Source organism: Chamaea fasciata, unplaced genomic scaffold (genome assembly GCF_029207755.1).
Source record: "Chamaea fasciata isolate MVZ Bird 193981 ecotype frontalis unplaced genomic scaffold, bChaFas1.0.hap1 SCAF_12, whole genome shotgun sequence".
NCBI classification, from domain to species: Eukaryota; Metazoa; Chordata; class Aves; order Passeriformes; family Sylviidae; genus Chamaea; species Chamaea fasciata.
The window spans coordinates 15,563,111-15,584,497 of record NW_027094097.1 but is presented as its reverse complement, the minus strand read 5'-3'; the positions used below and the strand labels follow the sequence as shown (position 1 = coordinate 15,584,497).

General features: G+C 53.5%; 1 protein-coding gene across 1 annotated transcript in view; it reads left to right on the top strand.

Moving 5' to 3' along the window:
- Positions 1-21,387, top strand: part of ANKRD11 (ankyrin repeat domain containing 11) — a 129,560-nt gene that overhangs the window by 85,143 nt on the left and 23,030 nt on the right. The window contains exons 3-4 of the mRNA XM_066194771.1: positions 11,451-11,595; positions 18,662-18,800. Coding sequence (XP_066050868.1) covers positions 11,509-11,595; positions 18,662-18,800 — 226 coding nt within the window. The 5' untranslated portion in view covers positions 11,451-11,508. The remainder of the gene's footprint in view (positions 1-11,450; positions 11,596-18,661; positions 18,801-21,387) is intronic.

Below are 21,387 nucleotides of genomic sequence, written 5' to 3'. Positions count from 1 at the left end.
CGGAGTCCCGATGTGCCGAGTGCTCCGGCGGCCAGGCAGTGCCAGGCTCTCCTCCTGGCCCGTCCTCCTCCCTCTCCCCCGGGCTCCGCTGACGCCGTGTTAATAATTACTAGAATGTACTTTCGGGCAGGTTATTTGTTTTCCCTCCTCATGATGTGCAAGAGCGGATAATGAAATTAATTTGCACACTCGGTGAGTTTGCAAAAGCCGGCTTCGGCCACGTTGCCACGATACTGCGGCGGTGCCGGCGGCTCCCGGGGCTGCTGTTTGCACAGCCGGGGCAGGCGGCTGCTGGCGTGGGCAAACACAGCTCCCAGGGAGCTGGGGCGTACCCAGGCAGGAGAAAAGCTCCCTGCAGAGCCAGCACGGAGCGTGCGGGCAGTAAAAGCCCTTCCAGGCAGTAAAACCCCTTTCCAGCCTGTTAAACCCCTTCGCGACACGGAGTGTTTGATGCCGCTGATTCCAACCAGTTTAGTAGGTCAGCAGCCCAAGGAAGAAATTCCAGTGTTGCTCCTGCAGGTTGTGGAGCTCGTGGTGGGATCAGCTGGAGCCTACTGGTGAATTCAAATGTTTTGTTGTCGCTTGTCTTTAAGTCCTGAGTCGTGTATGCCCCAGTGCAGGTGTGTGGTATGTGAGCCTCGATGTTTTCCAGGAGCACAGGGCAGTGCTCCTTGGAGCTGGGCAGGCTCTGCTGGGCAGGTTTCAGTCAGGACATGTCTGGTGAAGCTGCCCAGTCTGTGGGATTGTCTGGAGAGGTGGATGAGCTTCACTGTGCAGTGATTGGGAACCGCAGCTCCGACATTCCCATCTCCCTCACAACGTGCTTGGCCAGGGTGCAAAATCAGTTTGGGACAAGACGTGGTTGGGTTGTTTCCTGTGTCCTAAATCACCACACAGGTAAGGGACTGAGCCAAGAGCACAGAACTCTGCCAAAGGCTGACACTCCTGTCCTGCTCCCAAGGCCCCCAGGGTGACCCCTCCGTGGGCACCCAGCAGGGGAACTCGGTGTGGCTGTGCATTGCTGAGCTGGGTTCTGTCAGGGTTCCACTCTGATTTGTGAGAAGGTTCAGTCCACAGATCACAGGGAGAGGCTGGCTGTGCTCAGCTCTGGAGGCTGTGGTTCCTCTTTGCTTGCTGTGATCCTGCTGGGAGCACGCGTGCCACGTCAGCCTGGCACAGACCTGGGGGACCAGGAGTAAGTAGTACAACTCCTGTTGTTCCATTCCTACCTGGATCTTCATGACCCTGCTCCAAGGCTTGGCCCCATGTGTCCCTCGATGTGTTATTTTGGTGTGGCTGCAGCCTGGCTTTGGGCTGCTCTTGGGGTAGAAGTTGCCTGTCACTCCCAGCTTATTTTCCCCCCCCCGCCAGGGTCACAAAGCCTGGCTTTGATCCCTCCCTTCTCCAAATTCTGCTCCCAAGTGCCACGTGTTCACCCCGGGCTCCTCAGCCTGGGGGAGGCAGGCGGATCCAGCAGGCAGCTGGGAGACAGACCTTGCTTTTTAAGGAAGACAAGGAGGCGGCAGAGAATCTGTTGGGTTTTTTTCCCCCAGTTTGCCACACGTATGTGTTGTCTGAGCTTTGCCTTTTGGAAGATGCTGGGGCTCCTTGGCTGTGCTGGGGACATCCGCAGGGCCACACGTGTCCCAGCACAGCACATGTCTGGTCAGCTGCTCCAGGTATTCCTAGAATTATGGGAGTCATGAAATAGTTTGGTCTGGAAGGGACTTAAAAGCTCATCTTGTCCCTCCCTGTGCCACAGGCAGGGACACCTCGTGCTAGACCAGGCTGATCCAAGCCATGTCCAGCCTGGCCTTGAACACTTCCAGGGATAGAAGATCCACAACCTCTCTGGGTATTCTCAGTTTTTGGCCAGTGTTGAAGCAACAGCTTTATAACAAATTGTTTTACCAGAGGCCTCGTGTCGTTTGATTGGGCTCGAAATCAGGAGGGGCTCTCAGGTTTGTGTTTTTGGGGACTCATGTCCTTAGAGAAAAACCTGTTAAAGCAGGTCTGTTCTTATAGCTCCCCATGGCACCTTCAGCAAGAGCTGTTAGGTGCAATTTCCTCTGTAGAGAAAATGGAGTTTCCCCTATACAAGAACATACCCTTTTTGGTAAATGCATTCCTGTGTCTTTATATGCAATAGAACTCCTTCAAGAGCTGTGTGATTTGGGAGGTGGAAAGCTGCAGGTTTGTGGAGAATTCACCCTGCTTTGACCGTTCGCAAACCAGCAGCAGGGTTGTGCCGTGCCCAGAGCCCCCCTGCCGGCCCCTGGCCCAGGATGGCCCCTTCCCCTCGGCCGTGACGTGTGTCCAGCCAGGGTCCTGGCACAGGGCTGAGCCAGACCTGGCACTCCTGGCACAGCCACAGCGGAGTCACCACGTGCTGGACCAGGAATGGGGGAAAACCAGGCGGGAGCTTTGGCTTCTGGAACGAGATGAGCAGAAGTGAGGAAGGTGACGGGCAAGGTGCTTCTCCCCATACACCTGGCAGCAGAGGGAGTGTGGTTTGTTGGAGGAGCTGAGGATTTGTGTTTGCCGTGCTGGCTGTGGCACGCAGAGCCCCGCGGAAGCGCAGCGAGGCTTTCCTGTCACGCAGCTCGTGCAGCAGTGATGGGCTGTCGTCAGCAGCACGGCTCCAACTTCCAGCTCGAGCTGAAACAATCAGGAAATGCACTGTTGGTATCAGTGTGTCAGGGCTCAGGGAGAGCCACCATGGCTTTTGGAGCGGTTCAGAAAGTGTGGTGACAGTTCTGCTGCTGGGAAGGAGCGCCAGCAACTGAGGACAAGGGGAGCCAGCTCCAAGTGAGCTCAGAAATGTGCACAGAAGCTCTTCCATGCCCCCACTCTGCTTCCCTGCCCTTCCCTCCTGCCTGCCTGGAGCTGTGAATGTGGCTGGAGCCTGGTGCATTCCCGGCCCTGGCGCTGTGCCGAGCTGCTCCGTGGTGCGTGGTGTGCTTGGGAGAAGGGCTTCCCTGCTGAGGGCTGCCCTGGCACAAGGCTGGAATTTCTCATAGCCCGGACTTTTCCTCATCTCCCCAGGTGCTTTCCATGCTTACAGAATTCCAGTTTAGTGTGAGCCATGAAGCAATCTTTTAATAGAATCATGGAATGGTTTGAGTGGGAAGGGACCTTAAAGCTCCTCTTGTTCCACCCCCCGCCATGGTCAGAGACACCTTCCACTAGATCAGGTTGCTCCAAGCCCATTTCAATCTGGCCTTCTGTCCATGTCTATTCAGTTATCACCCTGTCATTTAAAAGCTGACAGTAACATGGCAAACAAATCCCGGTGTTGCTGCAAAGTGTTTTGTACATGGATCAAATATGAGTCTGGAATCTGGAAGCCGCTGGCCTCAGTGAGAAAGAAGAGAGGAGAAACAAAACTCCTGGGTTTGCACACCCCAAACAAGAGGAAATCATCAGAGTTCTGTGCTGGGTTTTCCCCAAAAGCCTGATGGCTTCAGGGCCCCTGTGTGAGATTTGTTCTGTCTGGACCTTGCTCCTGAATCCACCAAAATATTTCTGAGGTTCCCACACTGGGAGGAAGCACGAGGATGTTGAGATGGAAAGAGGGGTCCTGGGAAGAATTGTGCAAGAATGGGAGAACGAGGAATGTTTTGCTGCCATTACCATGGATTTTCCTGCTCGCAGCTGGGAGAAGATGTCACTTGGCTGTTTCGACATTGTGGACTGAAACCAGATATAAACACAGACATCCCAAAGCTTTTGTCCAAATCCTCTGAGGCTCAAGCAGGGATTTCACTGGGGGGTAGCTGGTGTTGCAGAGCCCTCAGTCGAGGGTCTCCTCAACTTAAAGGACCCTGTGGAATCGTCATGGCAAAATATTTTTGATTTCTTTCTTATGTAATGAACGTGCTTGGTTGTGGTCTCCTCTCAGGTTTAAGTGCTTAAGTCAGGTGGTTTATTTGTAGTTAAGGCTGTTTCTTGTCCTGGATGTGGACACAGTGATACCGAAATTGGGCAGGACTGGAGTGAGTCTCAACTGGGGGCTGTTTGTCCATTAAATGTGTGTGTATCTGCGTGTGTGTCCCTGTGCAGATGTATGTACAGAGATGGACACTGGGAACATGGAGTATTTATGGAATTCCGGCAGCCCGGACTCCCAGGGCCAGGCCTGTGTTCGGCTGTGTTATGTCAGAGCCAATTCTGAGTGCTCAGGGGTGAACAAGGCACAGGGTTGTGTTGGTGATGAGGCCACAGAACTGTGCTCCTTTAAACAGCCAGAAGGAACCCAAATGCATCCTTGATCCTGCTCCCTTCCCGAGCCTTCCTGTTCTGCAGCTGAGCAGCAGATGGGACTCGCCAGAGCCGCCACGAGCTTTCCATAGGAACAGTGCTGGTCCTGCAGCCTCCCCTTGGGACAGGGCCCTGGTGCCAGCAGCGGGAAGATGGACCATGCACAGGTGGGAGCTCAGAGGATCCTCAGTCTGGCCGAGGAAGGAGCAGAGCGAGCCAGCAGCCCCTGCCAGCCCCGCGTCCCCGGTGCCACCGCGGGGTCGGTGACGCAGGTCGCTGCCAGGGCACCGACAGCCACTGCTGCTTCATCTGTCACCCTTTGGGCCCTGATGGTCAGGAATTGTCTGTGCTCACTTGTTTCTCCATCTTGAAAATCAGGTCTGGCTCGTTTCTGGGGCTTGGCTGATGCTTCTGAACCCCTCGAGCTGCGCTTGGAAGCGGCAGCCACGGCTCCGTGCCATGACTGGGGGGCAGAGCCCGTCTCCCCAAACTGTCCTGGGAATGCAGATCTGTGGTGTTCAGATTTTGCCAGGATAAAGCAGCCCTAGGGGATCGCTGTCTTTCCTAGCTGGTGGCACCTTCAAGATCCCACTCACATCCTGGTGAGCTGCAGGTGAAGGCTTCGTCCTCCTTGGACTTCTCAGCTCACCAGCATCATGTTTCTCCCTTGTTCTCTTTATGCTGGGTTGTTTGAGCTGCGTTTTTCCTCCCATGTGCAGCAGCACTGGGAGTAGTCATGTGGAGTTGATCACTTTTAAAGAGGTTGATGTGCAGAAACTCTGGTAGTGACTGTGTTGGCAGATGCGGTTACAGCTCTTCCCAGGCCGAAGCCTGATGGGTGTCTAGCAGAAGCTAAGAGGAGATGGAGAAGAGCAGAGTCGTCCCTCTCCGGCAGGTTTTGATCTGGGCTGGTGATGCAGAGCCATCCTGGAGAGGACAACAGTGTCATAATGAGCTTTCCCACCCTGACTATCAGTGGTGCAGCAGGGTTGTGTGCTGCTCCAGCCTTCCTGTAACGCTCCGGCTGCTCCAGAGGTTTCCACATCACAGCTAATCCCGCTCCCAGACCGCAGCCCGGAGCACTGACTCAAAGTACAGTTTTGTAACTTGGCCAGGAACCAGCTCATCGGCAGCATCCCCAAATGGAGCAATACCAGAGGCAGCTGTGTACGGATAATTGAGGGAATGGTTTGTGGGAAAAATTGCTCCTGGAGAAACCACACAGGCGGAGTGGCTGCTTGTGGGTGCAGGGCACTGTCAGGGCTCTTCTACTTTGGATTTTGTGTCTCCCGAGAATGGTCCCAGCTGGAAGATTCTGAATCACAGTGTGGTTGAGCAGAAATTTCCAAATATAATCCTGTTAAATAGCAACACTTGGTGCAATAGAAATATGTCGAGCTGTCAGAATTGGAGACCACTGACCTCTTGCTGGGGCAGGAGGAGGCACTGGCAGGTCACAGGTGTGGGGTTGTGGTTTGAATTGAACCCCTTAGAGAGATGGGTTTCATGTGGTGGAGCCATGCTGGAGAGCCGTGGAGGAGCTGGACGTTCATGGTGCCCAGCAAAGTCATGGGCATCATCTTCATGGTGATCCTTGGAGACCTGGGTGCCACATCCATGTGCAGCCTCAGCTGCTCCACTGTGTTCTTTTCTGCATGTCCTGAGGAGCTCTGGGAAGGGGCTTCTGTCGCACAAAAGATTGAAATACTAACAGCTGCTGTAATTTGGTAATACTATTTAAGTCAGTTTAATTTAAGTAACTTAGGCTGCAGGATCATTATATTTTGTTATGAAGAGGGTGAGGAGGCACAGGTAACCCAGAGCCCAGGCTGTGGCTGTCCCATCTCTGGAAGTGTTCAAAGCCAGGTTGGGCAGGGTTTGGAACAATGTGAAGGTGTCCCTGCCTGTGGCAGGGTTGGAATGAGATGGGGTTTAAGGTCCATTCTGTCCTAGTCTGGCATTCTGTGATTCCAGTTTAGTAAGTTTATTTGGCTGGTGTGTGTTTGGGAGAGCAGCAAGCCTTGCCCAAGCCAGGATATCAGGAGGTCAGGATATATGGGGTAAGGCAGAATAAATATCTTGTGAAGGTGGAAGGAAGGACAGTTACTTGGGACCAGGCAGTGACTGAGAACAGGAAAGGAGAAGCCAAACAAAGAGTTGAAGAAAGATGTGTCGTCTCTGAGAACTCCTGATAAGGAGCGACATCCCCTTTCCAAAGCCAGGAACAAAGAGGTAACAGGTCCCCAGGGTAAGGAGGGATGTGGAGTTGAAGGTGAGGACACGATGGAGCTGTGAGACCAGGGTGAGCCCACACTAGGTGATGGTGCTTCCCACCGACTGCGCTCCAGGAAACGCAGGCTCTCCATTCTCTTTGGTTTGAGTTCTGGCTGTAAGAATTAGCACCTTGCACTGCTCTGTCTCAGTAATAGCTAATCTTTGTGATTACCCATTGTCAGGTGCTGAGGAAACCACCTGTGTTTGCTGTGCAGGTTTGCAGGGCTCCTGCTGCTCCCGGCCGTGTGTACTCACTGTGGAAAACCGTGGACTTTGCTCTTCCGGAGCCGAGCTGGAGCACAAAGAGCAATTGTCTCTTGTTCCCCAAACTGCACGTCCTTCTGGTGCTCACAGGCACTTTAGGGACTAATTGTGGCTCATGTTGGCCAGACAGGTGGAGGATAACCTGGTGCAGGGCAGGTGCTGGGGTCGCATTGGTGGAGCAGCCTGAACACGCAGCAGGGCTGGGTTGAGGCTGCGGCAGTGGCGTTTTTGAGAAGCCGTGGCTGCCTCATCCCTGGGAGTGTTGGGTAGGGTTTGGAGCAACCTGATCTAGTGGAACGTGTCCCTGCCAGGCAGGGGGTGGAACGGGATGAGCTTTGAGGTCATTTCCAACCCAAACTATTCTGGGATTCAGTGGTTCTGTGTGTAGAAAGACATCAGCTCTTGGTTTTTTCCCTTTGCTTTCCAGAGCTGGGGGACAAGTGTCAAATTGTGGGTGGGAGTTATTAATCTCAGGCAATTTTCAAAGCTTTAAGGCAACGACCTTAAAAGGAGACTGAAGTATTAAAATTTTCTTTTTTCACAGGCTTGTTCCTATTCCAACCTTTTCAGACCAAACAAACGTGTTGGATCTGTGCAAATAATGTCTGGGGCTCTAATTGCATCGGGGGGTATGCACGGGCAGGAGCCTCCAGCCAACTCCCTCCTATTCTGGCATTTAAAGAAGGCTCCACAATCTTTTTTACTCCAAGCTGGCGGGGTAGGGGCAGGCTCCAGTGCACAGATCGTGGGCATGAGCTCATTTGTTGTGGCTTCGGATTGAATGGCAGGAGTTTGGCTGCTCTGCGGGAGGGCAGGGAAGGAGGGCTGGGACCAGAAACGGCTGTCATTCCCCTTGGAGGTACATCTGGGAATGTTCTTTATTCTTTCCTCTGAGGGTGGGGAGGTTGCCCAGAGAAGCTGCCCCATCCCTGGAAGTGTCCAAGGACAGGTTGGATGGGTCCTGGAGCAACCTGGTCCAGTGGAAGGTGTCCCTGCCCGTGGCACAGATAGGGATGTTGGGGTGTTGCTCACTGGCTCCATGGAGCAGGAAGGGTAGGATGGGAAGTTTAAATGTACATGGGGATTCATGGGGTTGGTTAATGAGGAGCTGCTCTCCTGTCTGGCCCAGTGTTGGTGTTGTCTGGCAGGGGCTGTAGTCTGTCCGTGGGCTTTGTCCTTGTTCTCTGTGCCTGTCCCAGTTTGCCTGTCGCTTTCCCTGGGATCCTGTCCTGGCTGATGGGTGCCACTGCTCCCACGCTGCCTCCCGGCTGCCCAGATGTCTTGGGGTTGAAGCCAGCAGTGCTTTCATCCTCCTCCTCTTCCTCCTCCCCCCAAGGGCCAGATGACACCTCCTTCCCTTCCATCCCTTTCGGGACTGTGGCTTTTTGAGGTCCTTTTTGAGGTCCTTCACAGACGTGTTTGGTCTCAGTGTGTGGCTTGGACTTGGTATGCCCCGGGCAAAATAAAAACCATTTTCAACTGTTTCCTTGGCCCATTGAGGGGACAGGGGACGATTGTGGGTGGTTGTGCTCAGGGCTGGCTCTGCCATTCCCAGCCAGATTCATTCCGCACGGCTCCAGCCCTGCTCCTGATTGTGTTCCAGAGAGTCCTGTTCCTCCATCCTCTGGGTGCTCAGGGATGCTCTGGGGGCTCTGACCCCCAGCCAGGGCAGGGTGGGCCAGGAGAGCCCCTAGTCCAGAGCAGGGTGACTGGACTGGGTGTCATCCCTGCTCTTGCAGCTTTTCCCCGGCTGGCAGTACTCCATGGGCTGGGACCACCACAGCCTTCCCTGCTGGATCCAGCCATCCTGAAACAGCAGGAGCTGCCGTACCCGGGCCAGTCCATCCCAGGGCAGGCTCCCCCTCTCTGTTCACTACTTTCCCAGGGGATTGTGTGGGATCTCTCCAGCTTCGGGATCTGCTGTGGCTGGGCTGGGGTCTGGTGTGCACTGGGCCGGCTGCGCAGCCAGGACTGGCCCCTGGCCAGGGGTAAACAGCTCCTTTGTTTTCCTGGAGAAGGACGAGGGATTATATTCTGTTGAGCTCACTTGGTCTTCCACTTGGTATTGTGCAGCCACATGTAATCAGCTTCTCCGAGGAGCTGAGTTCATTGTGTGTCAAATAGGAAGGGTGCTGCTTGTCTCCTGTAGGGAGGTGAGCTTGAGAGGGGCATCGTGGAAAGGGGGTGGCTCATCCAGCTCCTAAATGAAGAGGGGTTGAAGGCAAATTGTCGTTCTGCAGCCCTAGATTTGCCTCTCCGCAAATGCTCTGTTGCGAGCTGGGGAAGGCTCTTCCCAGCCGGGAATCTGCGCCTCCCCTCTGACTCTTATTAAACGTGCTTAAAAATGAAACGAACTTATTAAACGTGCTTAAAAATGAAACGGAGGCTGCGTCGCTGTCGGTAATTGTTGTGCAAATGTGATACTCCCTGCAAGCTGTGGAACAGGCCAGGGCTGTGTTTACCCGGAGAGGCAGCCGGCTTTCCAAGTGTAATGAGTCAGCTCCGCGAACAGAAGGGGCGCAGAATTAATCTGGCATCCGTCTGGCCTTTTCTCAGTTAAACAGGTTTTGGAAGCTCCACGTGAATAGGTGCCTACCCTGGTACAAGCAACCACAAAGACTTGGGAGTGGGCATGAGTTTTTTGTGGGAATTGGCAGCGTGTGGGTCGTGGGGTGCTTTGAGCAAGGCACTGAGGTGGGGCTGGGTTTTGGCTGCTGGTGGGAGCAGAGCGTGGCCCCGTCCCACTGTCAGCAGAGGTGAAGCTGCTTGGGTTTAATATCCGTTGCAAGGTGTAAATAAATTTCCCATGCCCAGCAGTTCATCTGAATTTCCACCTCTTAGATTTGCAGTGAATATTGAAGGGAATATTGTCCTCTGCTCCAGCCTCCTCGCAGGCACGCGTTCCTTTTTCCTGTACCTGCACCTTAATGAGCCCCTGGAAGAGAAACCGAGGGGAAATAATTCTTACATTTTCCCAGCTGGCTAATGATGCCTGGCAGAGAGAGATTCCTGGGGCTGGGAATGGCTGGTGCTGCTCCTGCAGGGACCCAGTGGATGTGCAGCATGGAGGGGACACCGGTGGGCTGTCCCTGTGTTGAGCAGGGGGGCATGAGGAGGTTTTGTCCTAAATACATATAATGACCTTCCCACAACCCAGGCAGAGGAGCTGGGCTGGAGAATGAGCTGCCTTGGGAAGCAAAGTCTCCTGCTGGAAGCACCAGCACTGTCTGTGCCTGGTGCTTTGGTCTGGGAATTTGTGCTTCTTCAGGGCTGGGCTGGGGCCTCTGAACCACCTTTAAAAACAAAACAAAACAATAAAAACAACCCAAAGTGTCCCAAGGCCTCTGAGGCGTAAATAGAACAGAAATTTTGAAGGGATTTCCAGGGAACTTCTAAATACACGACTTCTCTCTCTCCTCTCTGAGAATTCCCATCTCCCCTGGACAATTTCCTGCAGTTGTAGCTCTGCAGAGCTGCTGCTGTAAGATGTAAATGGAGGCAGTTTAGAGCTGGCAGGTGACAATTACATGGGGAAAAGTTCCTGTTTGTGCCATTCCAGCCTCGGGTGGAGGAGGCCTTTGCTGTTGGGGTTGCTGGGAGTCACTCCTCACAGATATTCCATTGCCCTGATGCTTTCCAGCCTCTGGTGTGGAGAGAGGAGATACTCTTTTTCACCTGAAAGGGCCTTGGCTCTAGCTGATGTTCCTGAGCCCTGCTGCAGCTTGTGCCTCGCTGTATTTCACATGGCAGTTATCTTTCTAGCCCTGTAGCCAGGCAACACACGAGGAGCAGGAGTTCTTTGTCCTCTCCAGGTTGGCTTTCCCAGGCCAAGGTGCGGAGCAGGGTGAGGAGCCGTGGCAAACCGCTCCAGGAACACTGAGCCTTCCGCCCTTCCTGCTCCTGTATCACGATGGCAACGTGTTCCAAAAGTGCATTTTTAAAGGAGGTTTCGTAATTTGTTTGGTTCTGCAAGTGTGTCTGGGAATTCAGTGTGGCCAGCTGGGCTGCAGGGCTGTCCTAGCCCGGGGTCTGTCCCCGTGTCCCTGTGCTCAGGACAGAGCCACAGCTGCAGGGAGCTTCATGTGGGCTTGGGGCGATGCTGTGGATGAAGAGCAGGAGAGCTGTTGCTCTTTGGTGGGACTTGATCCCTTCTAGGCTATTGCATATGGAACAAAGCTATGTCTGCAGCTGCAGGATCCAGTTTGGAGTTGGCCTCTTCTCCCAAGAAACTAGTGATAGGATGAGAGGAAACAGCCTCAGGGTGTGCCGGGGGAGGTTCAGGGTGGAAATCAGGAGGAATTTCTTCATGGAAAGTTTTGTCAGGCATTGAAAGGGTCTGCCCAGAGAGATGGAAGAGTTCTCATCCTTGGAGGTGTCCAAGGAAGGCCTGGACATGGCACTCAGTGCTCTGGGCTGGTGAAAAGGTTGGGATTGGGCACAGGTTGGACTCCCATGTTCTGGGAGGTCTTTTCCAAGGAAGGTGGCAGGAGCCTGCTGCAGCATTTTCCACATTTGCGGGTGCTCTGCCATCCTGGTGTTGCCATCCAGGGGTTGGGAGGGGGTTTATCCCCACGGGAAGTGCCCTGTCTTTGCCCCCCACAATGGACAGATCTTTTGAGATGTCTGACCTCCCTTTTCCTCTCTCCCAACAGACGGTTGATGATGAGGCGATGGCAGCATAAATGAAGATCAAGTAAGGAAGGCAGAACGATGCCCAAGGGTGGGTGTTCTAAAACACCACAGTCAGAAGATTTCTCTCTCAGCAACGACATGGTGGAGAAACAAACGGGGAAAAAGGTAATGTGTTTGGGCCACTGCCTTCCTTTGGGGATGCTGCTCTTTGAGCCTGGAGTCTTTGAGGCCATGGCGCTGTTTGACATGGCCGGAGGGCACCCTGGGCACTTACCCTGGGATTTACATTGGTGTGTTGGTGCTCTGCCAGCCGATGGGGTCGGGTTTACTTCCCTCTGGCTACAATCCTTCCCAGAAAGTGCTGTGCTCACCTGGTCCTGAGGCAGCTGAGCAACGGGATGCTTTGGAAGATTCTCTTTTGCAAGTTCTTTGTGTTTTTAGGAGGTTTCTGCACTAGGCTGTGGAGCACCTAAGTGATGTGGTGATGGTGCAAGAGTGTGCTGGGTGAGGGATGAGCTTCTCTTCCTCGGGATGGAAATCCACGTCCTTGTCAGCAGGGCTGGTGTGGCTTTCCCCAGCAGCACAGCTGGACCAGGCTCAGCCTGGGAGTTGCTCTGCTGAAATTGCTGCTTCTGAGAGTTGATTTGAGGTGTTGTCTGTTTTTTGGCTGGCGTGGCTTAGGTGAAACTGCTGAGATGAAATCTGAGTTTAAGGATAAATACCTTCACACTTCTCCTCTTCATCCCATTTTGCTCCAGGCGTGAGCCCAGTCTGCTCTCATTCAGCTTTTTCCCCCTTCTCAGTATCAGTCGTTTCCAGTCAATAGCTGTGCAGAAAACTGTGCAAATGTTACCTTTAAATAAACATGAAAACCTACATCTACTGAGTTCTGCTAAGGAGCAAATCTCATCCACTTCCCTTTCATCTCCTTGCTCCAGTTTCTCAGCATTCCCCTGGGAGTTTCTGCCAAGCCCGAGGAGCTGAAGCTGAGCACGGTGAGCCCCAGCTCCGTCACTTCCCCTGCAGTCCCACCCCACTGATGGCAGTAACTCCTTGCATGACCGAGCTCATACTATTGACCAAATGAGGAAAACACAAAAATAACCAACAGGAGAATTCCAGGCAGGATTTGGTTATGAAGCACTTTGGTGGCATCTGCCACATTCCCCTTTCTGTGTCACTGCAGAAGTGCTGTGAGCACTGTGTGGGGCTTCTAGGAAGGGGCAAGAATCTGGGATTAGGGATGTTGGAGGGGGAACAGCTGCCTGGTGGCACGGGGAAGATGCCAGCATTGACCCTGGCAAAGGAGGCAGTGCAGGATATGTAAATACAGGCTCGGGCTGCTCTGGGTAAGAAGCTTAATGCTGGCGCAGGTGCTCGGGGAGGGAGAGGATCAGTTGGAATATGAATCAGCTCCCGTTTTATTCCATCCACTCCCGGCAGCTTAAAGGCTGCGTGTTATTTACAGAGCAGGTTTGTCGAGCTGCGCGGGGCACGCCGGGAAGCGGAGTTATCTCCTGCTGGCTAAATAACTAGGACACAATTCCTGCCTCCCATTCAGAGTGCCACTGAGAGGGGACGGGGCAGAGTTTCTGCTCCTTTAATTCTGGTGTTTTCAGCAGAGGAGAGGCTCACAGGCTCTTGCCTTCCAGGGGCTGAGCTGAGCTCCAGCCTGAGTGGCTTTTGCCCTGTTTCTGGTTAATTCTGAAGCTGAGCTGGAGCAGTGACTCAGGGGAAAAGCACTTCGACCTCCTCCCTGCAGACGCTGTTGTACCTGCCTGTCAGCAACCGCTGCCTTGCATTTATCTTGCCTTTGTCAACACGTTCAAAGGCCTGAGCTGGGACTTGGCACAGCTTCCCTGAGAGGCTGGAGAGGGAGGGCAGAGCCCGGGTCCTGCACAGGGATCCACCGTGGGCGCCGGGAGAGGGTGGCAAAGTGATGCCAACCAAGTGTTTTCCTCTTCATGTGACCTTAATATCAATAGTTGATTTGGCGCTAGACAGGCTTAACATGCCTGGGCTCTGCAACTCTGGCAGATGGAGGGGGGTCCTGGTTCCTCAGTGGGCTGAGTACCACAGGGGACAAGGGGGGGGGCTGGCCTTGAGCTGAAGGAGGAGAGGTTTAGATGGGATATTGGAGAGAAATTCTTCCCTTTGAGGGTGGGGAGACCCTGGCACAGGGTGCTCAGAGAAGCTGTGGCTGTCCCTGGATCCCTGGAAGTGTCCAAGGCCAGGTTGGACTTTGGGGCTTGGAGCAGCCGGAGACAGTGGAAGGTGTCCCTGCCCAGGGCAGGGGTAGAACCAGATGAGTTTTGTGATCTGTTCCCTCCCAGACCATTCCATGATTCTGTCATCACCAACTTTTGCACCTGAATGCTGTGCTCAGTCACACAGCAGGCTCTCAGGGGAGCTGCCCTGTTCCAGAGGGCTCCTTGCTTGGAGGAGGAGGAGGCTGTGAGCTGCTGCCTGGCAGTAGCAGAGCTCATTATAGGGGGAGCTCCTGGCTCTCTGCTCCCTACTCCCTCCACGGGAGGGACTTAGGAACTTGTGGGGTGCAGCTCTGAGAGTGAAATGGATTAAAGAGCGTGTCTGAGGGCGTCGGATGCTCCGTGGTGTTAGATGAGGAGCTGTTTCTCCCGGGGTTAGTGGAGCCCTTATAAGGCTGCACAAGCCTGCCCGGGGCGGATGCTGGCAGCCCCCAGGCTCCTCCTGCTCCCTTCAGCCTGCAGGCTTTTGTAAAAATCTGCATGCCATATATGAGTAATTCTCCTTTCTGGTCTAGATCCACAGATCCCCGTAGCAGGAGGAGATTACTCATGACTTAGGCTGAGCAGAGCGCCACAGCAAGGGTTATATCAGTTGTCAGAAGCATTTCCTGATGGGCCTGGCCTGGCTGCGTGGTTACACCGTGTGCTCAGCACAGCCTTTGCCTCTTTATGGGGTAATGCTCCCTCTTGCATAGTCAAAAGTGCATTTTTGCTGCAGTGAACACCAAGCAGAACTGCACTTAGCCCGGTTTTTGCTTGTAGGAGCTGGCGGAGGTTAAAAAAAGACTTGAGGTTTTTTCTTCTTCCCCTTCTCCCCTTTTCAGAAAAGGGAACATGGGCCTTATTTTTCAGTTCTTCATGAAATCTGTTGTGCTGCCAGGGCTTTTCACACTGGATGAGTGAGTGCTGGGCTCTGTGTCCAGCACAGAGTCACCCACTGGGCTGTGAAAGCTGCAGGGGTCTCTGGGTGATTGAAGAGATGACATTTCAGTGAAGTTAATCAGCCTGTGCTCATCACTGGGTCATATTTCTTACAAACTTTGGTGCCTGAGGCTCACAGGAATGGGGCTTCGGCTCCATGCTCCACATGTTTTATTGCAGCATTGATAACGACACAAATTCAAACTTTGTGGAGTTCTGTGTGTGTGTGTATTGTACTCTGGCTTTGGGAAGGCTACGAGGGGCCCAGATTTAGGGAATTGTTTGGTTTTCCCCACATCCAGTTGCTTTTGGTAAAACTGCATCCATTCCTTTTTGTAATGCAGAGTGGGAACCTTCTGCCCCCTCTCCCTTCCCGCACAGACCCGGGTGTGCAGGGAAAGTCCCTGTGTGGCTGCATTTGCTTTTTGCAGCGTGGGTTGGTTGTTTGCCCCCAGCAGGAGTCTGACGTGGGGTGTTGCCCCGGGCACCAGCCTTGGAGCCCTCCTGGGCCTCTCCTCCCAGGCTGCCCCTGCTGGTTTTGTTCCTTGCTGCCTAATTTTTACTGACATCACAACCTGAAATGCTTGGAGCTCGTTTTGGAGAACAAAGGGCTTTGGGGATTTCCATGGCTGGCAGTGCAAGTCTCTGCAGAAGTGCTGGGCTGCGAGTCAGGCTCTGTTGGAGTGAGGTGACGGGGCTGGAAATACGGATTTCTTTTCATGGCTTTGTAAATTGTAGAATTGTGGACTGGTTTGGGTTGGAAGGGACCTTGAAACTCATCTCATCCCTTCCACTAGGTCAGGTTGCTCAGAAGCCCATCTAAATGGCTCTGTCTTGCAGAAATCTGCATCAAAAACCCCCACAGGGTTGTTTTTGCTCTGAGGACTGTCCTTTGGCCAGTTTGTGTGTCACAAGTGCCCTGAGCAGATTGTTATCAGGGCCTGTGGTGCTGGTGGGAGAAGCCCTTCCATCCCCACCCTGCAGCATCTCACTCTGGGTGCCTGCTGGGGCCAGTTCCTGGTGGGTTTGTGCTCCAACCGCAGCAGCTGAGAGCGACTTGTGATGCATCTTTTCACTTTTGCAAGAGTAGCTCAAGGTGGGTTGTTACTCATACAGCAACTCCACTGCAAGTGTAATGTGGCAGGAGGGGATTTTTTCTGCGCTCACAGCTGCTGACTCCCCTTTGCCAAGGCAGCTTTTGTTAACACCTGCAAAGGGGAACTTGCTGCTGCTGCTGAGCTCTTGACTCTTCCCCATCCCCAGACTCCTGTCCCAGCCTTGGGGAGCCCCGGCTCTTACACAGGGCTGTTCCTACAAGTTCCTCTCCAATATCAAGGCCAGGCTGGATGGGGCTCTGAGCAGCCTAATCTAGTGGAAGGTGTCCCTGCCCATGGCAAAAAAGGGTTGGGATGAGGTGAGCTTTGAGGTCTCTTCCAACCCAAACCGTTCCAGGATTTCGTGATTCTAATTTGGATTTGTTCCATTTGTGAAACCTGATTCCGATGAGCCTGAGCTTACTTTAAACATGAGAAGACCTAAAAACGAAACCAGGTTTTACTGGAGTAAAGGACGACATTCTTCAGTGCAGAATTGGAAATAATTAGGGAAGTAAAGCTTAAAATAAGAAAACTTTCAGGAATTGGACTCTCCAAGTGCCTTGATGCTCCACCCGCTGCTGCAGGCATCCCCAGCAGGTCGCTGCTTTCCAGGGGGAAAGCAAAGTCTGGATCTTCCTTGCTCCAATTAGTAGAAAAGGTTATCGTTGTGCTACTGTACGAATTAATCTTCAAAGCGGTGCCGGCGCTGCCGCCCTTCCTTGGCTGCCTGGTATTTGATTTAATTGTGCTGAGCTGACTGGATCAGCAGCTCCCAGCGCTGGGGCGGATGCAAAGGGAGCTCTGCCCCGGCGTGCCCGGCACCGGGATTCACACGGACACTGCCACGCTGGGCTCATCCTCTGCTCTCAGGGGGGTTTCTTCATCATGCCTCTGCTCTGTCTCTCCTCCGACAGGGAGATTTTAGCAGCGTGGCGATAACTGTGGCTGCAAACCGACAGAGGGGAGGTTTAGGTGGAATACTGGGGAGAAATCCTATCCTGTGAGGATGGTGTGGCAGGAGGTGACCAGAGAAGCTGTGGCTGCCACTGGATGCCTGGAAATGTCCAAGGCCAGGCTGGATGGGGCTTGGAGCAACCTGGGCCAGTGGAAGGTGTCCCTGCCCATGACAGGGCTTGGAACAAGAGGAGTTTTGAAGTCTCTTCCAACCCAAACAATTCCATGATTCAAACTTCTAGAATGAGCTGCATTTTTACCTGTCCTGAGTGCACAGAGATCCCAGGCAGCATTAATCCAGCAGAAAACCTACCTGGTGTGTCTAAGAGCATCATCCAGATGCTTCTTGAACTCTGACAGCCTTGATGCCCTGACTGCTTCACCCTGCAGGAACCTCACAGACTCCTGTCTGAAGTGTTCAGAGATGCCTTTTATTCAGGTAGATACAAGGAAAAGTTCAGGATGTGAATGGTCACTGTGGAAAAAGGTGCATTATTTATTTGGTGGCTTTTTTTTCCAGGAAATACACACATTTTATTTTACTCTTTTGATAAAATACTTCATAGAATCATAGAACTAGGACAGACCAGGGTACCTGCTCACAACACGATGCTGCTGGCAGGTGATGGAAGCTCCCTGGCCTCGCTGCCACCTCAGAGCAGTAGAACTGGCATCATTTATTATTCCAAACTATTTTTGTTCACCTCAGAAAGCATAAGTCAAAAGCTTTTCAATCTGGAGGGTTCAGAGGAAATGCTGGGGTGTTTATTTTGGCTGTGGGGGCTCTGTCCCATCGCTCCGGGGCCGGTGCTCGACGGCTGCTCTCGAGCAGGGCTGCCCTTGCTGGGGCTCCGAGCGTGCCTTGGCTGCCTCCCACCACTGAGCCCTGTCAGGCAGGTTTGTTTCTCTCGCTTTACCAAAAAAGGGATTCCCCAGCCCATTTCCTTCGTCCTCGCTGGTGCGCGGCGAGGGCGGCCCCCGGGCTGTCACGCTGCAAACAAATTCCCCCTGGGGCGAGTCAGGGGCTTCTCCTTCTGCTCTGGGTGAGGTGTGGGCTCCAGACAGACACGGCAAGAGGAAGGAGTGACACACACGGTGACAGTGACACCTCAGTCCTGTGACTGCTGGCACTGGGGTCACCTGCCCGCGGGGCTGTGCCCCTCTAAACAAGGGAATGCTCTCAGGTTGGCTCGTCTGAGCTTCCAGCCACGCTCTGGCATGATGTAGTGTACCGAGGTTCTTGTGTTTAATCTCACTCTGCCACTAAAGCGCAGAGTCTGGGTTTTGCTGGGTTGTTGAAATCAGATCTGTGACAAAGCCGCTTGTGCTGCCCTTGTTGTTCAGGCAGGGGCACAGTGGTCAGTCCAGGACTGCTCACTTAAAATAATCCTGTTCCTCGCATACAAAAAACACAGGGCATGACCTCGGGCTGTGCATTCCTGGCACACTGGACTCCTGGAGTCTGAGCTGGGAACCCGCTCTCCCTGGTCATGTGAAAAATCTCACCTGTCTCAGTAACTTTTGCTTGGGATGTTCATTCAAAATCTCCCCCTGCTTTTGAGCAGTTTGCAGCATTTCTGCTTCACATTAAAAAATACAAACCAGCCCAAACAAGCAGGACTGATACGAAGCAGGAATGGATCATTTTTGTAGTGTGGTTGCATTTAGAAATCCTCAGGTTCCCCCATCCCAGCCTACCTTCCCTCCGTGCCTGCAGCTGGGCGCATCCTCAGCCTCATGCAAAGTGTTGGCTTCATTTTTCACAGGAATTGGTTGGAATTTGGCACCGCACAGCAGCCTTGATTGGCCTGGCTCTTCCCTGGTTGTGGTAGAGCTTTATAACTTGGTGGAGGCTGCGTTGGCAAACCCTGATGCTGGAAATCCACAGCAGAAAGGGAAGGGATGATATTTGGGGCCAGTGCAGGATTTGGGGAATCAGGTGGGCACAGTCTGGAGAAGGCTCTTGTTGACCTTGGTCTCTTCTCTTCCCAGGATAAAGATAAAGTTTCTCTAACCAAGACTCCAAAGTTGGACCGGAGCGATGGCGGCAAAGAGGTGAAAGAGCGAGCGACCAAACGCAAGTTGCCTTTCACTGTCGGAACAAATGGAGATCAAAAAGACTCGGATACAGGTACAGAAATGCCACATTCCACCCTCAGGCCCTGGGTGTTGGAGCTGGTGGGGGGCCCCTATATTTTTTAATTGAAGGAAGAGGCACGTGGACAAGGGGCTGGATAACTGCTCGGCTCCACATGCGCACATCTCTTCTTAGTGATGTTTTTAGGTGGACCCAGCCATGGCTGTGTGAGGAGACCCCCTTCCTTCAGATCTTGCCTGTTCTCCTTGTTTCTAACTATCCCATCTCAGGAACTGTGGCTGGGACAAGCCATGGAGCAGGGCCTGCTTGTGAGAACTTGGAAAACAAGGGAATAAAGCTGAGTAGTGTTTAAATGAAAATCAGCAAGTAGAATCTGGTCAAGCAGGTCAGTCTTGTAGCAGAAGAGTGGCTGGCGCATGAGGCTCCTGGATGGGCTGTTGGATTTGTTAGCAGTTGGGAAGAGCTGTCACAAAGTTTTGGCATGGAGAAAATGCTCTTGTTTGATTGTAAGGGGCTGAGCTGTGGATTTCTGGCCAGGGGTATGTGTGGGTCCCTGCTGTACACTCCTAGGAAATCTGCATTTGGAAATAGTTGAGGTCAGGTAGAGCTCAGTGATTGTGTGAAGACATAAAGCAGGCAAAAAATAGGGAATGTGCTTAAAAATGGTAGCAGGGCTGTATTTGGTGGTGCTTCTGTGGTGAGCCTGAGAGGTGGCCTGACGTGGGATGTGTCTCCTCTGGTTCAGGAGTCAGGAGGGCAGATCTGGAAGGGCCAGGAGTGCCACTGCAGCAGTGGGGGCTGTTCCACGGGCAGGACATGTGACATGTCCTGAGGCTAGCCCAGTGTTTCCATGGGTTTGTGTTCCTGAGCTCCCCGTGAGGGGAGAAAGTTCCCAAACATTTGTTACTCTCTTAAACGTCTTTTCAAGGTTTTGGGTTGCTGTGGTGTCACCTCTGTGGGGGTGGCTGGGGCCTGGCAGAGCTGATGAACCAGAGCTGGAGCTGCTCTTTGTCAAGGGTGTTTATGCCACGTTCAATAGTGGGTTGAGAGCTGAAGTCCAAACTCACAGCAGGGCTGTCTGACCCTCGTGACAGCTGGAACGTCACGACAGGGATCTGCTTGTCCCAGGGCTCCTGTCTCTCTCTGGCTGCAGAGATGCTGGAAATGTTTGCACTGGCAGCAGCGAGAGGGAAACCAAATGCAGAGGAGAGCAGAGAGAGCTGCTGGGAGAAGCTGTGGCTGCTGGGTGGGAGCAGCAGCCCGTGAGACTCCCCCTGCTCAGGGGCTCCCCCGTCCCCCCCGTGCTTTCCGCAGCCGCGTGACTCTTATCTCCGGACATCTTCTCCTTCCTCTGCAGAGCTCTTCCCCTTCCTCTCCAGAGCTCATCCTTCCTGGGGAAGTGGGTGAGCTGAGGGGTAGCAGCAGCCCAGCTCCCAGAGGAGACCCGGAGGAGGTCGTGGCACTCACAGACACATTTAAAGACAAACTGGGCTCTCACGAACTCTGGGAAGGTGTATGGGAGGTGCAGGCGAGTCTCAGCAACCTGTTTTGGTGGGGGCTGGGGAGGAAGGGACTCTGGGCTGGAGATGCCAGCAGGGAGCTGCACATCAATGTGCACAGTCAGACTGGTGCTTAGCAGGAGCCTGTTTCTCTTCCCTGACATCGTTTACTCCAGGAGTCAGATGCTGGAGATGGGGAGAAGACTTAGTGGAGATAGGAAAAGACTTCCTGGCACCTTGCTCTGCTCTTGCACCACCCCATTGTGACTGTTTCAATCTTGTCAGGTCCTCGGCCTGGCTCGAGGTAGAGGCAGGTACAGACGTGTTTGTGGGTGCTCAGAAGCTGCACGTTCTGGGGGTGGAGGGGTCCCCCCCAAGTCTGTGCTGGTGCCATCAGTGGCACCTGGCTGTGGACGCAGGTGTGACATGCAGGACAGGGTTTTGTCTGCACCCACCCCGTGTTCCTGCAGGAGGGGGAGGCTGCTGCTGCTTGTTCTGCTCCTTAGCTTTGCTCCCAGCCCTCGGAGAAGAGGGATTGCACCATCACTGCTGGCTGACCCCAGGTGGTTTATGTAACGTGGTCCTGCTTCCCGGGCTGTGTCCATGGGCTGCTGTGTGTGCATGAGGGGGTGTGCCAGGATGTTCCACAGCCATGTGGAATTCAGCTGTAAGGATGTGGGAGCTGGGAGCTAGCAGAGCTCTCTCTCTTTGCCTTAGTGGGGTATTTTTCTCCTCTTCAAGTGTTTAAACAATAGCATGGATCCTCATCCTGATGTGTTGCAGTGACTCATTTTCCTTAGCACGGTGTGTGTTGCTTGTTTCCCCAGATGGCTCTGGCTCAGCCTTGACGTAGGTGCTCCTTATGTGGGGTGAGAAACATCAGATGTGGGTTTGTCTCCCGTGGAAGGGCAGCGCAAACCCACCCTGGCTAGGTGTGGGGCAGCTGCTGGTGCTGCAGGATGGTTGAGGGGCAGATGGGATATTGGGAAGGAATTCCTTCCTGTGAAGGTGCTGAGGCCCCAGCACAGGTTGCCTGGAGAAGCTGTGGCTACCCCATCCCTGGAAGTGTCCAAGGCCAGGTTGGATGAGGTTTGGAGCACCCTGGGATAGTGGAAGGTGTC